Here is a 20173-nt window from a genome sequence, read left to right on the forward strand (position 1 = left end):
CAGCAGAGCCAAGGAGGTCAAAGGCACCAATGCTTAATGAATGCTAAAGGTATTGTTGGTTATCCAACCAGCATAATTCAAGTAGTGGGAGCTACTTGAGGTCAAAGATTCTTTCCTTGCAGTTTATAGTAACTTTGCAAGATATTGTCCCATTCGATCTAGTCAATAATGCACAAAGAAAAATTAATCTTTGTTACCAGACTGTAGGAAGTTCTCTGGATTTAGCTAAGTGGAGTATGATTTGCGTTGGAAGAAATGTGCATTCTTTGGGCAAGCAGAAAATCAAATTGACATTTTTTTTTCAAACTTGCTTGGATATGCTGAAACATGCTGATTGACTTTCGTGTGCATTAAGCACCTGACTTGGTTCTCTTCTTTCTTCTCCCACCATCAACCAAAAAAATCTCCAATCATCTTTTCTAAATGCAGTTTGTTTTGCATATAATTTGTCTATTCCTAATACAGCATAGGTTGTGTTACAAGCAAATAAAGAAATTCCAGACTTTACAGTATTTAGGCCAGTACAGAATCATATGGGTCTCCTATAATGATCGCATGCTTTGGCATAGATCAACTTAAACTAGAAAGAGAAACTACCTTGTATAAAAGATTTCTCATTCCTTGGATGCTCCCACATTTAATCTAGTTAATAAACCCTTTGAAGCACAATCCCTGCTTTTGTTAAGATGTTTGTTGAATGAAGTCATTGTTAAACTAAAATATTAATTTACAACATGTGTAAGACCCAAGATAGAATTGTAATAAGGTGAAGCCCAGTAATTGCTGTCATTATAATCGTGAAATTGACGGCAATGCTAGCATCCACATATGGGCAGTTAAGTGTATAAAATATACACTTGATAAACGTTCCCACTGTGACAAACTTCCATAGATTTTTGCAATAATCTTAATTTGGTATTCTATCGTAATTCCATGTGTGCCACAATCATCATTTTTTTTTCACTTTGTGAAACGATTTAAAAGTAAAGCTTGAGCAGCAGTTTGTTGTCTGAGAACTCTCGAGTCGATTGCTTCACCTGTTTGATGGCATAGCACTGTAACCTGGCCAGGATGCATTTCATGTCAGGCAAGAGGACGTCAGTGCCACACTAATTACGAAATCTGAAATGTTATGAGTTTTCTGTTTAGGAAATGTGTATTGTTTAGACCAGATTGTTGAAATTTTAATCTGGTGTAGCATTTGCAGTATCTTCTGTGTAACTGGGCTTTCATTACCTGAGGGGTTGTGAATAAAGCATAATACCATGCAATCATCAGCAAGCATCCTATGTTTGACCCTATAATGGAAGGAAGATCTTTAAACTGGTTGAAGATGGTAGATCCTGAACACTACATTGTGTGCATGTGTTACTCTGATGTCCTGGAATTGAAATGGTTAGTCTCTATAGGCCGTTTTTCTTCTAGATAAGGCACCAGCCAGTGGGTAGGTTTTTTGTCTGACCTACATTGCCTTCAGTTTTATTGGTGCTCCTTGTTTTTTGAACTGTCAATGGCGGTCTATCTTCCTTTGGTTCATGAATTTATTTCTTTGATCAAAGGCTTTACACTTTAGGGATGTGACTGTTTTGGTCAAAAAGTGTCCATTTGAGCAGCATTTAAGAAGTTATTGGTTAGTAAATACTACATGACCACCAACAGACTTCCATCACTTGCTAATGATTTGGGAATAGGCTAATGGTGATTGGATTATGCTTGCGCCTTTTTTATTTTGTGGGTAGGACATAATGGACAATTTTCCACAATGCCAGGTATATTTCAGTATTATAGCTGTACATGAACAATATTGCTTGAAGTATGACTAGTTGTCTAGCAAGACTTCTCAGTAGTATATATTCATGCTCCCTAGTTTTTCACATTTATTGTCATTCTAAATTCATTGACACTAACTATGGCAAAGCATTTTAGTATTGCCTTCTGAAACTCTGCTAACACAGTGACCTCCACTATTTTCATTGTTGAAAAGCATTTGGTTGTTAGCAACTGTTCAGTCTAACCATGTTCAATAACATTTATTAGTTAATCTGGGGTGGAAAAAATTGAACAACATCACTAGTTTTAAGAATACAAATAAGAGAAGAAAATGATTAAGCTTGCTATGATAGTACAACTAAACTTCTAAATTTTAGTGGGCAAGGGCTCGGCCATAACTGTCGTCTTTCTGGTTATACAAGATTTTCTTGTTTTCCTCCTTTCAAAAGTGTTTTATGTATGGAGTAGTAACCACCTTTTCTGTTCAAGGATGCTCTTTTTGATGTCTAGTGAAATCTATACAGATTCTGGCTGCGTAGAAACCCCTTCATTCACCAGATAAATTTGTGCTCCCAAAATACCATATCGTCAAGGAAAATAGTAATTCTGAAATATACTTTGCCAATTAGTTACTAATCACTCACATTTATGTTTGTTACTTGTTCTGCAGTGGTGGATACTAAAACTATTTAGAAGAATTCTGTAATTAATACAGGGTTTGATCTAAAGGTTTAGTTAACATAAGCAATTATTGATAACTTAATCTCACTTTTGCTATTTTCGTTGATGACTTATTAAAACTCAGTCTTGTAGAATTACAGCTGAATAAAATTCAGTTGTCCTTAGAGGTGAGAGTGGATTCATAAAACCAATCACACTTTTTCTGTTTATAAAGATTCAATTTTAGTTTGCTTACCATAGAATTTGTGAAATTTAAGTGCACACTGATGAATCCTATTTATCCTTCTTTGTTTGCATGCAGCAAGAAGTTATGGGCGAAGACGAGGTAAACATTTGGTTTTTAGTGCTGGTTTGTAAATGAATCAATGTGACTCAATAACCAATCACTAGTTACTTGTGTTGATTAATTGAATACTGATTTCTCATTAGGTCTGCATGTACAGAAAATATCTGCATGATCATAAAGCTGCAATTGATGCTTCAGAAAAGTAGTTGTACTTGTGGATTATGTTTTTATGAAGCCCTTCAAGAAAGAGTTGGGGCTCTAAATTTGCATGATTACCCTGGTATAGTACAAAACAGTATTACAATCTATTCAGTTGTCTATAAGAATACTTCATGCTCAAGTTGAGTTTTCCTACCTGGGGTGTTCTTTCCATATGGTGGCTTTTTAAAATATTTGCTCAGAGGGCCTGATTTGGCATCCGCTTCTGCTTCAGGTTAAGGCGCAGACATTGCGTGGCCAGTGTTGCAGTATTCTGTTGGCAAGCATGAAGAGTTATTCAGAGCAGGAGCAATCTGCCCCATTTCTTTCATTTCCAAGATTTAATGTCATACAAATTAAACTGGTTGTCTAGCTGAAAACTGCAGAACTCAGAATTTGAAATGACAACTTGCTGATTGTTTGAATAGTCTAGTAACAACGAATTGGTAACCAGTGAACTGGATTTTTGGAAATTCCTCGGCAAATCTGTTCATTGCCCCAATTATAATTGTAGTATTTCCTTTCCATTGAATATAAGTATTAATATTATCAAATGGTGAGTTAAAATTAGTTTCCTTTTGCCTCCATACTTTCTGAAGTAACTCTTGCTTGGAGGAATGTTGTGTCACAGATACTGACAACTATAAATGTCTTGCTGATTTGGCCATTTCACAGAGGGAATAATTTGAATACAGTCAATATATGGATGGTATCACAACTGACTCCATCTCATTCTCTCCCGATATCCATTCCTGCTTTCTGCAAGGGCCACTAGAACCATGGCTTTTTTTTTATTTTTAGAAAGATGTACCCTCAAGTCAAGAGGTAAAATACAATGATAGGTATTCTGTAGCCCAACTAATGTGCATGTTGGTGTCAGCTAACTGCATAGGCCAGGAATTGAACCTGGAAATGTTTTTGGGATTCCATACCATACTAGGCAGTGCTTTTGCCCAGTGTGGACATAATTTCTAATATTTCTAATATTCAACATTAATAGGGATATTTTACAGCTATGGAAAATTTATCCACCTGATTGATTGACAAATAATGTCAGTCGTGCAGGTGATTGTTTTCATTCTTACCGATTGAGTTTAATAAAGCTAACTGTTGGCAGGATACAAAAGTCATGTGATGAATTCAGTATTATCCTGGCTCAAAATCTTAATTTTGTGTGCAGCATTCTCCTTTACAATATAAAGTAAAAACAGAAGGTGCTGGCAGTACTCAAGTCCAGCAGTATTTCTGAAGAGAGAAGGAACATGAGCATATGACTTCAGGACTATAGCAAGGTCAGAATGTGGTTTTACACTATTTGAAAGGAGGAGGAAAAGAAAATGGGAGTAATCTAGCTGGTTCTTCTTTACCCTGTAGTCTAGTAATTCATGCAGGTTTTCTCTGCAGGTTTACTTGCCTAATGGCAAATCCAGAATTATTTTAATTTCATTGGATTGTAAGCATTTGTTTCATATCCTTAATTACCCTTGAGGTAGTGTTGAGTTGCTGCCATGAACTGCTGTACTTTGCAGTATGGATGCACAGTGCTTTTTGGGAGAGAATTCCATGATTTTGACCTAGTAACAATGAATTCAGTTATATAGTTCCAAGTGATCTGTGACTTGGAGAGCAATTTGCAAATTATGGTGTTGTCATGTATCTGCTATCCTTGTCCTCCTAGATGACACGTTACAGGTTTGGATGGTGCTGTTGAAGGAAGATATTGAGTTGCTGAAGTGCACCTTGTTCATGGTACATTTCATCTATTGTGTCACTTGTTAAGGGGAGTGAACATTTAAACAGTGAAAAATCCTGATCAAGTAGGTTGCTTACTGTGGGATGGCATTCAAGCTTTTTCAATGTCAGTGGAGCTGCACTCATCCAGGAAAGTGGGTGAATATTCCAATGCACTCCTGACCTGTTTTGTGGATGGTAAGCCATCAAATGGCTTGGTGGGGTTGGAAAATATGTTACTCGCCACAGCATCCGCCACCCAGTGATCTTCTGAATTTTTAGTGGACCACCCTCTTTCCCCCAAGATGAACTTGAACTACTTCAATAATACTGTTTCACTATATCATTCTAAAATCCAAATAAATAAAATAAGATTAAGAATACTGTCTTGGGAGTTTTCCACTGCAATCCTAGAATAACTATAAAGTGACTTTTGCTTTGTATCAATTCTGAAGGGATAGAATGACTCCAAAATTGGGACCATTATTCTGGAAAGCAGTGGTGCAACTACTATGACTCCAATGTGGCTTTGGTTCTCTGACTACCTGAACAATAATATCTGGTTTAGGTAACACTAAGAAAGATGTAATACAATTGAAATTGTCAGTTGGAAAATATATTCCTTCAGTTGTTTTTACCCTTGAAGAGGTTCATTTGATGCACATGTCCAGTAATTTCTTGCTGCCTACAGCGTAGCAGTTTGAGTCACCCAGTTTCACTGAAGTAGTGCCTAAGTGGAATTTGTTAGTGTAATGCAGCCTGTGTGGATAATTTTGTCTCAGGTTGGTTTTTGCACTGTCATTGCTCTGTTACGTAATGTTTGGAATATTCACAGCCTAAATGCATATTTTGTTTCCACCTATGTTTGTAAAACCAGGGTAGAGTTTAATTTTGTGGAGTTAAGTGTAGTTGTGTCCTCCTTAAATTTACCAAAACCATGAATGATTCTGCAGCAGAATTCTGTATAAGGCAGTCTGAACACTCCTGAATGATATTCACTTGGCAGCACAAGTTAAATGAATCTAAAATGTATGCTGAAAATCCTCAACAGTTTGGGCAACATTTATGTAGAGAGGCATTGTTAATATTTCAGTTGAAAATGTTAATCATAATAAAGATTTATCAAAGTTCAAAATTTTGAAATGTTTGCTGCTACTGTCTTTCAGACAGCCATGGATAATTGTTCATATCTGCCCATTAACACTGCCTTTATGCCCATCTTTTGCTTCCTTTCTTGGTCCATGCACTGTCATTCTCTTTATTTTTTAAATGTCTTCCACCCATCAGAGTTCCCATTTTAATCTTTAATCCCCTTTCCCCTTTCGTTGTCTCTATGCTTAGTCATGCAGCAGAGAAGTGGCATTTCAGCCCATCAAATCTGCACTAAGTGCAACTTTCCGACACTTAGCCCCCTAGCTTTGAATATTATATTTCATATGTTGATCTAAGTTTTAAAAGTTGAGAGGGCTCTCTACTACCCTCCCCAGACACGATGTTCCAGATTGTCGTCGTCATCTGGGTAAAAAAAATCTTCAAAACCCCTCTAAACCACCTGTCCTTCATCTTTTAATGTTATACCCCTTCTAATTGACCTCCAACTAAGGGGGACAGCTGCCTCCTCTCCACCCTGCTCCTGCTCCTCAGAGTTGGGTACGCCTCTATCAGGTCCCCCCTTTGGCCTTCTCTGCTCTCCGTATAACAACCTGAGCTTATCCAGCCTGTCTTCGTAGCTGAAATACTTCTTCCCAAATAACATCCTAATGAATCTCCTGAGCGTCCCTTCTCGTAAAATTGCGTCCTGACTGTAATAGTGACCCGATCTATACACAGTGCCGAACCAAAGTTCTGTACAATGCCAACATAACTTCCCTGCTCTTATTATCTATGCCACAACTGATAAAGGCAAGTGTCCTATATGCCTCCTTAATCAACCTGTTGACCCACCCTGCTGCCTGAGGGATCTGTGGAGACTATCATTCTGTTCCTTTGAATTTCCTTGTGTCCTGCCATTTATTGAGTACTCTCTCTCTCTTGTTTTGTTACTTCCAGACTGCATCACCTGACACTTTTCAGGAATAAAGTCTATCTGACTAACCTGTCCGTATCTTGCTGTAACTTGGAACTTTTTCCTTGCCATCAAATATCCCACCAAATATCCCAGATCAGGTGGTTATAGTGGCAGGATTTCTAAAACCAATATCACATTGCCACACCTCTTCCAACAAGCCCCGATACAATCAGGAACTAATTGTTTAAACTACTGTAGAGAAGCAATGACTGGAGAGAGAGAGAGCGAACTAAACCTTAGCTGTTGAGCTGCCTTCTCTCAGGCTAACTGGCCCACTGATTCATAATTGGACTGTTGAGTCATCATTAGGGACTATGAAGACTGGTAGATGTCATCCTTGGTTTCGAGGAGATGTCAACAGTGGCTTGTTTTAAATGTGTTATCTTCTACCAGTTCTGTGTAAACATCATAGACATAGGCTGCAGGTTTTATGTCGAGTGAAAAAAGTTCATGACCTGAGTATTTTCAACATTTTTTATTTTAGAGTTCCAGCATCTATAGTATTTTGATTTCAAAGAAAACCTTTTTCAGACTAAAACAAAATGCATTGATATCAGTTGTAAAATAGCTTGTAGATGCTTCAGTTGCTTTTGTGCAGCGGTGTTTATATCTCACCCTGAGCATGTAATCAGCTTAAACTGAAATTAATACATTCTACATTTGTACTTGAAATTTGAGTCCATGCTTCTGTCTTTTCCTGGTTTCTTTAATTTTTTTTCTGCTGAATTAAAACTGATCTAATTAATAGAAATTCTTCAAATGAAATGCCAGCATCAGCTAATATTGCTAGCTGGAGATTTGAGGACTACTTTCACTGGCTTTGATTTGTTTTATTGAGATTCTGAAATAAAGCACAGCAAAGTGTTAGCGCTTTTGAGAAAGAATTCTGTTTGAATATTACAATAACTCACGTTCAACCTTTGAACACAATATACTCCGTTTACAGTTTCCTCCTTGCAGTCTGTTGAATTATCTGTTGTCCTCTGGTAGGAATAGATGTGCATCCTATAGAGTAAACAGTGGAGAGGAGATAGTGGTAAAATTGTAAAGTGATAAAATTGTAATGTTATAGTCAAAGAATCCAGACCCTACAGTGGTGTTCTGTGGACATTTAGTTCAAACCTCACCTCGACACAATAAAAATATATTGCAATAACACTGTCGATTATCGTAAAAATCCAACTGGTTTGTTAATATCCTTTTTAATGAAGGGAATATTCCATTCCTGCTTCATCTGACCTATATATGACTCCATACCCACAACAATGTAGTTATCTATTAACTGTATTCTGAAAATTAGGAATGGGGAATAAATCCTGGCATACTTAGTATTGCCTCCATTCTGTGAATGTTTGTTTGTATTTTGTTTTAAGTCAGTTTTTGATATAGGATGGAGATGTACAGCTAAACGGTGATGATTACAAGACTTGTGCATTTGTCCCCCTTTTCTGTCACATCCGTTTTTTAGTGATTTAGTCTCCTTTTGTCGAAAATATATACTGTTTTGTCTTCAAGTTTTTATTGTTGTGAAATAAGCTTATTTCAACTCTAATGTGCATTTTCTTACTGATGAGTCTTAAGACTAATACAAATTGCATTCCAGAAAAATAAGTGATTTACCTCTGAATTATAACTTTGTAATTTTAACTGCTGGAACTAGCCTAATGAATAACTTGAGACTTAGAAAAGCAACAATTTGATTCCAGGTTTTACAGTGTCTTGGCTTGAATCAACATCGCATGAGGCCATCTTTTATGTGCATTTCTTGCTCTCAGGCAACTAGACACCAATGGTATAACATACAACAAAGAACTGTGAACAAAAATAAATTGCTAAACAAACTCAGCAGATCCAGCAGTATCTGGAGAATAAGTAGACTTTTCTTCAACTATATTTTTCTCCACAGATGCTGCCAGACCTGTTGAGTTTCTCCAGCAATTTTTTTTATTTTCAATACCCATGGCGCTATGCTACTTATTGTATTACTACTCATTCTATGTGTCTGTAAAATGTGAACTCTTGGCTGTGATCTGAAAGGCAAATGAATTAGACTGGCACCCATTTGACAATAATAAACTATTTGTCTGTAATTGAGTTTGATGTCCAACAGTGACTGTGTAGAGTTTCCAGGCTACTTTGAACTTTAAGTTTACATATTAAATGCTCCTATTGCAATTGAGTTACATCCTGTTTAAATAAAAAATGCAATATTCATTGGTCAAAAATAAATTTGATGCAACATTGTGCATACAATACATTGCAGATTCTGTGGCTTTTAAGGCATTGTTGATTAATGACTAGTTTATGAAATAGTTCACAATGTAGATATGTAATGTTGAAAATTTAAATTGAATGGACCTGTGTTTCATTCAAACAGAATGTTGGATCATTTTGTGTTCAAATACTCAATAGCAAAACCGCCACGAGCATCTTATTTTCTGGCTTATCAGCGAATGCCATCCAGTTATTCTGTCATGTACAATGGTGCAAGCTATTTTACATCTCTGAGAATTTTTAATTGCGGGGTTTGAAATTAAAATCCTGCTTTGTTGAAGTTAGTAACAGTTTTAGAACATAGAACTGTAAAGCACAGGCGTAGGCTCTTTGGACCATGATGTTATGCTGAGCAAATGAAACTAATCCCTTCTGCCTGCCCTTGGTCCATATCCCTCAAATCCTTGCATATTCATGTGCTTTTCTAAAAGTCTCTCTTAAATGCCTCTATTGTATCTGCCTCCACCACCACCCCTGGCACTGCGTTCCAAGCTCCTATCACTCTGTATTTAAAAAAAACACACTTGCTCCTCCCATCTCCTTTGAACTTCCCCCTCCTAACTTTAAATGCATGCCCCCTAGTATTTGACGTTTCAGCTTTTTATACACCTGTAATACTGCTCATTAAGCTTTAAGTTTGACTTTATTTTGCATTAAAAGAAGCTTCATTTAAATGCATTAGCTAGTTGAATAATTTCAAGACCTTGGTCCTTTGTGATACAGCTGACTTTCTGAAATTTCAATTAATCATTTTTTGCAGGCCGTTCCTCATTGTTCCCCATAGAAGATGGTTTTCTTGATGATGGACATGGTGATCAGGGAGTCCCTGGGGTTCTGAATTCTGTTAATTGCTGCTCTTCTCACCAGAATGGGGAACGAATTGAACGATACTCACGTAAAGTATTTGTTGGTGGCCTTCCCCCAGATATCGATGAAGGTACTGCCAACTGTGATTATAGATCAGGAGTTTTATTTTCATTCTAACTATTTATTTATTGAGTTTGTATGCATTATAAAATTTCTTCTTTTACAGATGAAATTACTGCCAGTTTTCGTCGTTTTGGACCTTTGGTGGTTGATTGGCCTCATAAGGCTGAAAGCAAATCTTATTTTCCACCAAAAGGTAAGGCAGTTTATTTAATGTGACTCTGTTTCAGATATTTTGTAACCAACTAGAGACCATTTGAAATTTTATCCATGAAATAAAATCAGTAAACTATTAGTATATAGGTGCTAACTCAGTTCTGAAAATTGGCATATTGTTTCTGCTTTCTTACTTGATATACAGTCAAAATTAGCTACCAGCACTTTTTAAAACAAGTAATCCATAAGTTTGTTTTGGAAGAGAAGTGGAGCGATTCATATTCAGAACTGGATGAGGTTTAATACTATTGTACTGCTTTTTTTAATCTACAAACTTTATGCTTTGCTTCAAATGAAAATTATTACGGAATTCAAATCGCAAGTTGCTCAGGCCCAAGGGACTAAATGGCCTAATCTTGGTCTGTATTCATAAATGGTGTGTGATTGTGTCATTTAATTGTTTTAATTAAAGTTGGTTGGACAGCTGGTTTGTAATGCAAAGTAATGCCAATGAAATGATTCCATTCCTGCACTGGCTGAGGTTACCATGAAGGATTCCTTTTCTTGACCTCCCTGATTGCTCGTTTGTAGGAATATAGCGACTATTTTTTAAAAAAATTCAGTTCTTAGCTACTGGCTGGAGTCATCCCTAACACACAGGCTGTTGTTGAAAGTCACGAACTTTGGCCCTAGGTGATCACTGCAGCGATCTGTTAAAATTTAGGAGACTAGAAGATCTATGGCACAGGAGGTAGTAATTTGGTACGTTGTGTATGTGCCAACTGCTAAATACCATCTAAAGGTCTGTAACCTTGCAGGGTTTTAAGTGCATGACCAGGTATTTTCAAATAGTGAGTTTTGGTTAGAGTTGTTCAGAGCAAAGGTTCTTTCTCTAGACCAGAGACAAAAGTAAAAATACAGTTACGTTTCCTAGTGTTGTCTATTGGCTTTACGCTAATGGGAAAGATGCAAAGAAAGAAATTTTGAGGAGGAAAGGAAAGAATGCTATCTAACCTGCTGTGCTTTTCCAGCAGTACACACTCAATTATAGGCTAGAAAGTACTTATGTAAAGGCCAGGTGAGCAAACATTCCTAAAGATAAATTCAGGAGAATGTTCTCCAGCAGTTTGTTTCCAGTACTATGAGAAAGGAGCAATTCCAGGACTCAATTGTTGGGAGTGAGGTGGGCCAAGTGGAATAAGTGTCTGGGCTTCACTTAGGGTACAGTAATCATTGCGTCACAAAAAATTGGTTGGATCAAGTGAAGGATGAAGAACATTCCAGAGTAAAAATAATTAACTGAGGCAGGAAGAAAAACTTTGAATAAGAATGAGTCTGTCATAAATTGGAATTGAAGGTTAACAGACGAGATGTTAAAGGCAGTTCATTGTTCAGCTTAAAAAAAAGTTTCAAGTTAGGTTTCTATTAAGGAGGGAGGAAGGGCAAACAAATTCAGAGCTCCCTCGATGATGGAAGACATGGGGATAAGAAGCAGAGAAGTGTACTTAGGGTAGATAACACAAAATTAAGTCTGGTTAGATGGCCCGGGGTGGGGGGCGGGCGGTGGTGGTCTTATAAAAAGAAAAGAATATGATTTGAAGATTGGTCACTAACATAAAAAGGTAATTAAAAGTCTTTGGTAGTCATAAAAGTGTAATGAGATGAGGAATGGGGTCAGAGACCAAAAAGAAGATAGAGGGCATGGGTGAGAATGAAATGAATGTTTTACCAATGAACGTAATGTTGCTGAGTCATTATGAAAGAGCATGTAGTTCAGATACTTGATTTAAAATTGGTAAGTAGGGCAGGCAGCCTATACTTGAGTTGAAAAGGCACAAGAAAGTAGAAAGTGAGTAGAAATTGCAGTGGCATTATCCATAATTTTCCAATCATCCTTAGACTCAGGTGTATCAAAGGTCTGGAGAATTGCAATTGATACAGCCTCCTTCAAAAAGGATGCAAAAGTAAGCTAGGTCCCTACATATCAGTCAGTTTAACCCTGGTGATAAAGCTTTTAGGAATGATGCTTTAGGCCAAATTTTAAGTCATGTCTGCAAATGTGTGATAATTAAGGAAAGCAAGCTTGGAATAATATGAACAAATTGTGTCTAATAAACATGATGTTTTGATGAAGTGAGAGAGGCTTAATAAGGGGCAGCGCTATACATGGACTTCCAAAAGCTGTTTGCTCGAAACTGTGTGGCACTTTATCAATGTTAGAGCTGGTGGAATAACTGGACAGTAGCAACTTTTTTCATTCAGACAGTTTCAAATCAATGTTATGGTTGACAGTTGTCTTGCACACTGGAGGAAGGTTTATCATGCCCAAGGATCAGTATTTGGAATATCACTTTATATTAATAGCCTAAACCTTGGTATATAGGGCACAATTTCAGAATTTAGGGATGGTGTAAAACTTGGGATCATTTATAAAACGTGAGCATTGTGTAGAAACTGAAAAGGACAGAGGTTAGAGGAATGTTAGATGAAATTGAATGCAAAGAATTGTGAAATGATTGATTACTTTTGATCAAAAGAATGCAAGAGCCAATATAAAAGTACAATTCATCAGGGAGTGCAGGAGCAAAGTACATGGCCATGTATGTGCATAAATTATTTAAGGAGAGTGGACATGCTGAGAGTGGTTAATAAAACATGTGGCATTCTGCGCTTTATTGATAAGGATAGAGCACAAAATCAAAGAAACTGTTAACCTTTGGTTGAGACCAAACCAATGGGTTTCATAGAATATTGTATCCATTTCCAAGCACCATACTTCAGGATATGAAACTATTGCCGAAGGCACAGAAAATTTGTAAGGGTAGTTCTAAGAATTAAGAAATGACTGAAAGACTAGAGAAGTTTAGACTGTTCTCCTTTTGGTAAAGAAAGTTTGAGGAATTTATTCAGTACTCAAAATTTTGAGGGGAGATGAAGAATGGGGAGAAATTGTTTCCAATGTCTAAAAAAATTGTGAACTCTGAATAGCTTCATGATTGGCAGGAAGAGCAATAATGACATGTAAAGAAACTTCTTTATGCAATAAATGAAAGTGAATTGATGCTAAATCAGTGTTTTTGTGAAGCTTTAATGTAAGTTCCTTGGCGTACAAATATTGTAACCACTGGTAGTTTGGAGGCTGTAATTTGTCGCAAGGGACTCGCTTCTTAATTCTCATAGCCTTTTTGCTACTTCTAAGACAAATTGGGTGATGTTCTACACATGCGCTGGGTGAGTGTGGCTACAACACTATCACTCACTTAATCTACACCCTGTTCATCATAGTAACGGTGCACCTCTCTCAAATCTGCATAAACCTAGGTACATATTTCAATCTACAAAGTGTACCTCAGCAATTTAAGGCTTTCTTGAAAACCCCTCTCAAAATAAACATTTCCACTATTTGAAGGTGCAAGAGTAAAAGGTGCACTGAAACATCACTACCTTTGTGTCTCATCTTTAATTGGGAATATATCACCATTCTCTCATTGTCACTGGGTCAAAATGCTAAAACTTTGAGCCACGTGGTGCAGTTTAGAAGCATACGTGATCTCAGATTCTTGACAAGGTAAATGCTGAGAGGATGTTTTCCCCTCGGGAGAGTCTAAGACCAGAGGACAGAGTCTCATGTAAAGGAGTATGAATTTAAGACTGAGATGAGGAGGAATTTCTTCTGAGGGTTGAGATGCTTTGGGACTCCTTGCCTGTGGTAGCTGCTGGGCAGAGTCCTTGTATATTTCTGAGAGAGGTGCTTGATAGGAGAGTTGAGGATTATATAGTAAATGGAGGAAAGTGATTCTGTTGTTTGGTAGAGCATGCTCATGGAGCTGAATGGCCTACTCCTGTCCTGTTTGTTGTTTTATTTAATATGCCAGCTTGTATAAGTTCATTCTGCAATGGTGACTGCAAATTGCAGAACCTGAAATGTATTGGAAGATTTTGTCTCCTCAAAACAGTCCATGGGATGAGTTCAGCAACGCAGCAAAGTTGCATTTGATTTCCTACTTCCCCAGTGATGCATGGTACCAAAGTGGAGGAATGGGGGTAACGTTTTGAAAACCACCTCTTTTTGATGAAAATATGAACTAAAATTTGGAAGGAACAACTGCATCCTAAGTAGCAACCATACATCATAGTTTAGTAAAATTATTTAAGTTATACAAAATATAAAATTTTCATCAACTTGTGTAAAACTACAGATTAAGCACTGATGTTGCCATTAGGTTTATAAGCTTAAAAATGTGTTGTTGGAAAAGCGCAGCAGGTCAGGCAGCATCCAAGGAACAGGAGAATCGGCGTTTCGGGCATAAGCCCTTCAGGAATTCAGGCATTCCTGAAGAAGGGCTTATGCCCGAAACATCATTTCTCCTGTTCCTTGGATGCTGCCTGACCTGCTGCGCTTTTCCAGCATCACATTTTTAAGCTCTGATCTCCAGCATACGCAGTCCTCACTTTCTCCCATTAGGTTTATAAGCCTGCTGCACCACACATTAAACTGACATGTTTCAAATTCCACGTTTCTATTTACTCTTGGTGTCCTTTGAATATTTTTAAGACCGAGTTAGATTTCTGTTAGGCAATAAAATCAATGATCCCACCTCCACTGTCTACTGAAGCAGAATGCTTGAAAGTGTCTCAACCCTCCAAAAACATTCTCCTTGTTTCTCCTCAGTTGCCACTCCAGAGGGGGGGGGTGAGCCCTATTCAACCTCTCCCTATAACTCAAACCCACCAGTACTGACAACACGCTTGTAAATCTTTTCTGCACACTTAAATTTATCGATATCCTTCCTATCGAAGGACAACCAGAATTGTACACAGTATTCTAAAAGTGGCCTCTCCAATGTCCTGTACATGCCATCCCAACTCCTATGCTCAATGTTCTGACCAATGAAGGCAAGTGTACCAAATGTTGTCTACCTGTGACTCTGTTTTCGAGGAACTATGTATCTGCACCCCCAGGTCTCTTTGTTTGCCAACTCTTCCCCAGGGCCCTGCCATTAACTGTGTAAGTCCTGTCCTGATTTGCCTTACCAAAATGCAATACCTCCACATTTATCTGAATTAAACTCCCATGTGCCACTCCTCAGCCCAATGACCCATCTGATCAAGGACTGGAAATGTGGCACTATACTATTGGCAAAGTCCAGTTTAGAGAGATGCTTGACCTTTAGAAGGTAGAGAGCTGTCAGATTGCCTGTACTCTGAGGTAACCTCCTTCAAAGTCTACTACCCCACCTATTCTGCTGTCAGTGAAAACTTGCTAACCATACTTTCTAAATTCACATGCATATCATTTCTATAAATAGTGCAGTGGATTCAGTACCGATTCTTGTGAGACACCACGGGTCTGCAGTCCGAAAAGCAACCCTCTACCACCACCCTCTATCTCCTAGCTTCAAGCCAATTTTACTAACCTTACTAACCAGTCTGCCATGCGGAATCTTGTCAATGCTTTGCTAAAGTTCATTTCAAGAGAGCGAGAATACAAGAGAAGAGCTGTACTGTTGAGGCTGTATAATGCTCTGGTGAAATCACATTTGGAATATTGTGAGCAGTTTTGGGCCCCATATTTGAGGAAAGATGTGCTGGAATTGGAGGGAGTCCAAAGTAGATTTACAAGAATAATCCTGAGGATGAAGGGCTGGTCATAGGAGCAGTTGAAGCCTTCCTAATCTCCATCTATCTCAATGACCGCATAGCTTGTTGTGAACTATCCTCAAACTGGCCTTTTTTAAATTAATTTTCATCTATTACAATTTGTTTTTTAATCTGACAGCTCTCTATATTCTGAAGGACAAGCATCTTTTTAAACTGGACTTTGCTAGCCATGTGGCTGCCACATTTCCAGTCCTGTGACTAAGTCATAGAGACATAGAGATGTACAGCATGGAAACAGACCCTTTGGTCCAACCCGTCCATGCCGACCAGATATCCCAACCCAATCTAGACCCACCTGCCAGCATCCGGCCCATATCCCTCCAAGCCCTTTCTATTCATATACCCATCCAAATGCCTCTTAAATGTTGCAATTGTACCAGCCTCCGCCACCGCCTCTGGAAACTCATTCCATACACATACCACCCTCTGCGTGAAATAGTTGCCCCCAGGTCTCTTTTTTTGTTTTGTATCTTCCCCCCTCTCACCCTAAACCTATGCCCTCTAGTTCTGGACTCCCCAACCCCAGGGAAAAGACTTTGTCTATTTATCCTATCCATGCCCCTCATAATTTTGTAAACCTCTATAAGATCACCCCTCAGCCTCCGCTCCAGGGAAAACAGCCCCAGCCTGTACAGCCTCTCCCTGTAGCTCAGATCATCCAACCCTGGCACCATCCTTATAAATCTTTTCTGAACCCTTTCAAGTTTTACAACATCCTTCTGATAAGGAGACCGAATTGCATGCAATATTCCAACAGTGGCCTAACCAATGTCCTGTACAGCAGCAACATGACCTCCCAACTCCTGTACTCAATACTCTGACCAATAAATGAAAGCATACCAAACGCCACCTTTACTATCCTATCTACCTGCGACTCCACTTTCAAGGAGCTATGAACCTGCACTCCAAGGTCTCTTTGTTCAGCAACACTCCCTAGGACCTTACCATTAAGTGTATAAGGAGAAAATGAGGACTGAAGATGCTGGAGATCAGAGCTGAAAATGTGTTGCTGGAAAAGCTCAGCAGGTCAGGCAGAATCCAAGGAGCAGGGGAATTGACGTTTCAGGCCTGAGCCCTCCTTCAGGCCTGAAACGTCGCATCTCCTGCTCCTTAGATGCTGCCTGACCTGCGCTTTTCCAGCAACACACTTTCAGCATTAAGTGTGTAAGTCCTGCTAAGATTTGCTTTCCTAAAATGCAGCACCTCGCATTTATCTGAATTAAACTCCATCTGCCACTTCTCAGCCCATTGGCCCATCTGGTCCAGACCTGTTGTAATCTGAGGTAGCCCTCTTCACTGTCCACTACACCTCCAATTTTGGTGTCATCTGCAAATTTACTAACTGTACTACTTATACTCTCATCCAAATCATTTATGTAAATGACAAAAAAGTAGAGGGCCCAGCACCGATCCTTGTGGCACTCCACTGGTCACAGGCCTCCAGTCTGAAAAACAACCCTCCACCACCACCCTCTGTCTTCTACCTTAGAGCCAGTTGTGTATCCAAATGGGTAGTTCTCCCTGTATTCCAGGTGATCTAACCTTGCTAATCAGTTCCCCATGGGAACCTTGTTGAATGCCTTACTGAAGTCCATATCGATCACGTCTACTGCGCTGCCCTCCTCAATCTTCTTTGTTACTACTTCAAAAAAAAACTCAATCAAGTTTGAGACATGATTTCCCACGCACAAAGCCATGTTGACTATCCCGAATCAGTCCTTGCCTTTCCAAGTACATAATAAAAACAATGACTGCAGATGCTGGAAACCAGATTCTGGATTAGTGGTGCTGGAAGAGCACAGCAGTTCAGGCAGCATCCAAGGAACAGTAAAATTGACGTTTCGGGCAAAAGCCCTTCATCAGGAATAAAGGCAGAGAGCCTGAAGCGTGGAGAGATAAGCTAGAGGAGGGTGGGGGTGGGGAGAAAGTAGCATAGAGTACAATAGGTGAGTGGGGGAGGGGATGAAGGTGATAATTCAGGGGTGGGGGACGGTGGAGTGGATATGTGGAAAAGAAGATAGGCAGGTAGGACAAGTCATGGGGACAGTGCTGAGCTGGACGTTTGAGACGGGTGAGTGGGGGAAGGGGAAATGAGGAAACTGTTGAAGTCCACATTGATGCCCTGGGGTTGAAGTGTTCCGAGGTGGAAGATGAGGCGTTCTTCCTCCAGGCGTCTGGTGGTGAGGGAGCGGCGATGAAGGAGGCCCAGGACCTCCATGTCCTTGGCAGAGTGGGAGGGAGAGTTGAAATGTTGGGCCACAGGGTGGTGGAGTTGATTAGTGCGGGTGTCCCGGAGATGTTCCCTAAAGCACTCTGCTAGGAGGCGTCCAGTCTCCCCAATGTAGAGGAGACCGCATCGGGAGCAACGGATACCATAAATGATATTAGTGGATGTGCAGGTAAAACTTTGGATGTGGAAGGCTTCTTTCGGGCCTTGGATAGAGGTGAGGGACGAGGTGTGGGCGCAGGTTTTGCAGTTCCTGCAGTGGCAGGGGAAGGTGCCAGGATGGGATGGTGGGGTCGGGGGGTGTGGACCTGACCAGGTAGTCACGGAGGGAATGGTCTTCGCAGAAGGTGGGGAGGGAAATATATCCCTGGTGGTGGGGTCTTTTTGGAGGTGGCGGAAATGTCGGCGGATGATTTGGTTTATGCGAAAGTTGGGGTGGAAGGTGAGCATCAGGGGCATTCTGTCCTTGTTACAGTTGGAGGGGTGGGGTCTGAGGGCAGATGTGCAGGATGTAGACGAGATGTGTTGGAGGGCATCTTTAACCAAGTGGGAAGGGAAATTGCGGTCTCTAAAGAAGGAAGCCATCTGGTGTGTTCTGTGGTGGAACTGGTCCTCCTGGGAGAAGATACGGCGGAGACGGAGGAATTGGGAATACGGGGTGGCATTTTTGCAAGAGATAGGGTGGGAAGAGGTGTAATCCAGGTAGCTGTGGGAGTTGGTGGGTTTGTAAAAAATGTCAGTAAAGTCGGTCGTCATTAATAGAGATGGAGGGGTCCAGGAAGGGGAGGGAGGTGTCCGAGATGGTCCAGGTAAATTTAAGGTCAGGGTGGAATGTGTTGAAGTTGATGAATTGCTCAATCTCCTCACGGGAGCACGAGGTGGTGCCAATGCAGTCATCAATGTAGCGGAGGAAGAGGTGGGGGGTGGTGCCAGTGTAATTACGGAAGATCGACTGTTCTACGTAGCCAACAAAGAGACAGGCATAGCTGGGGCCCATACGGGTGCACATGGCTACACCTTTGGTCTGGAGGAAGTGGGAGGATTCGAAGGAGAAATTAAGGGTGAGGACCAGTTCGGCCGAACAAATGAGTGTCGGTGGAAGGGTACTGTTGGGGACGTCGGGAGAGGAAAAAACAGAGGCCTTGGAGGCCCTGGTCATGGCAGATGGAGGTGTAGAGGATTGGATATCCAGGCTTTCCAAGTACATTTATATCCTGTCCCTCAGGATTCCCTCCAACAACTTGCCCACCCCCGAGGTCAGGCTCATTGGTCTGTAGTTCCCTGGCTTGTCTTTTACCGCCCTTCTTAAACAGTTGCACAACATTTGCCAACCCCCAGTCTTCCAGCACCTCACCTGTGACCATCAATGATACAAATATCTCAGCAAGAAGCCCAGCAATCCTTCCCTAGCTTCCCACAGAGCTCTTGGGTGCACCTGATCAGGTCCTGGGGATTTATCCATCTTTAACCGTTTCAAGACATCCAGCACTTCCTCCTCTGTAATCTGGACATTTTGTAAGCTGTCACCATCTATTTCCCTACAGTCTATATCTTCCATATCCTTTTCCACAGTAAAAACTGATGCAAAATATTCACTTAGTATCCCCCCCATTTTCTGTGGCTCCACACAAAGGCCGCCTTGCTCATCTTTGAGGGGCCCTATTCACTCCCTAGTTACCCTTTTGTCTGTAATATCTTTGTAAAAAACCCTTTGGATTCTCCTTAATTCTATTTGCCAAAGCTATCTCATGTCCCTGTTTTCCCCTCCTGATTTGCCCTCCTACTTTCTTTATACTCAGTCTATCCTGACTATACCTGACATATGCTTCCTTCTTTTTCTTAACCAAACCCTCAATTTCTTTAGTCATCGAGCATTCCCTATACCTACCAGCCTTCCCTTTCACCCTGACAGAAATATACTTTCTCTGGATTCTTGTTATCTCATTTCTGATGACTTCCCATTTTCCAGCCATCCCTTTACCTGTGAACATCCTGCCCCAATCAGCTTTCAAAAGTTCTTGCCTAATACCGTCAAAATTGGCCTTTCTCCAATTTAGAACTTCAACTTTTAGATCTGGTCTATCCTTTTCCATCACTATTTTAAAATGAATAGAATATGGTCGCTGTCCCCAAAGTGCTCCCCCACTGACACCTCAGTCATCTGCCCTGCCTTATTTCCCAAGAGTAGGTCAAG

General features: G+C 40.0%; 1 protein-coding gene across 2 annotated transcripts in view; it reads left to right on the forward strand.

The window, feature by feature from the left end:
• cpeb2 (cytoplasmic polyadenylation element binding protein 2) overlaps positions 1–20173 on the forward strand; it is a 128206-nt gene that overhangs the window by 74032 nt on the left and 34001 nt on the right. The window contains exons 5-7 of one of the 2 annotated variants that reach the window (XM_072555938.1): positions 2753–2776; positions 9769–9945; positions 10042–10131. In XM_072555938.1, coding sequence (XP_072412039.1) covers positions 2753–2776; positions 9769–9945; positions 10042–10131 — 291 coding nt within the window. The remainder of the gene's footprint in view (positions 1–2752; positions 2777–9768; positions 9946–10041; positions 10132–20173) is intronic. The other variant, XM_072555949.1, reaches the window with a different exon arrangement.

This window comes from Chiloscyllium punctatum, chromosome 1 (genome assembly GCF_047496795.1).
Source record: "Chiloscyllium punctatum isolate Juve2018m chromosome 1, sChiPun1.3, whole genome shotgun sequence".
NCBI lineage: Eukaryota > Metazoa > Chordata > Chondrichthyes > Orectolobiformes > Hemiscylliidae > Chiloscyllium > Chiloscyllium punctatum.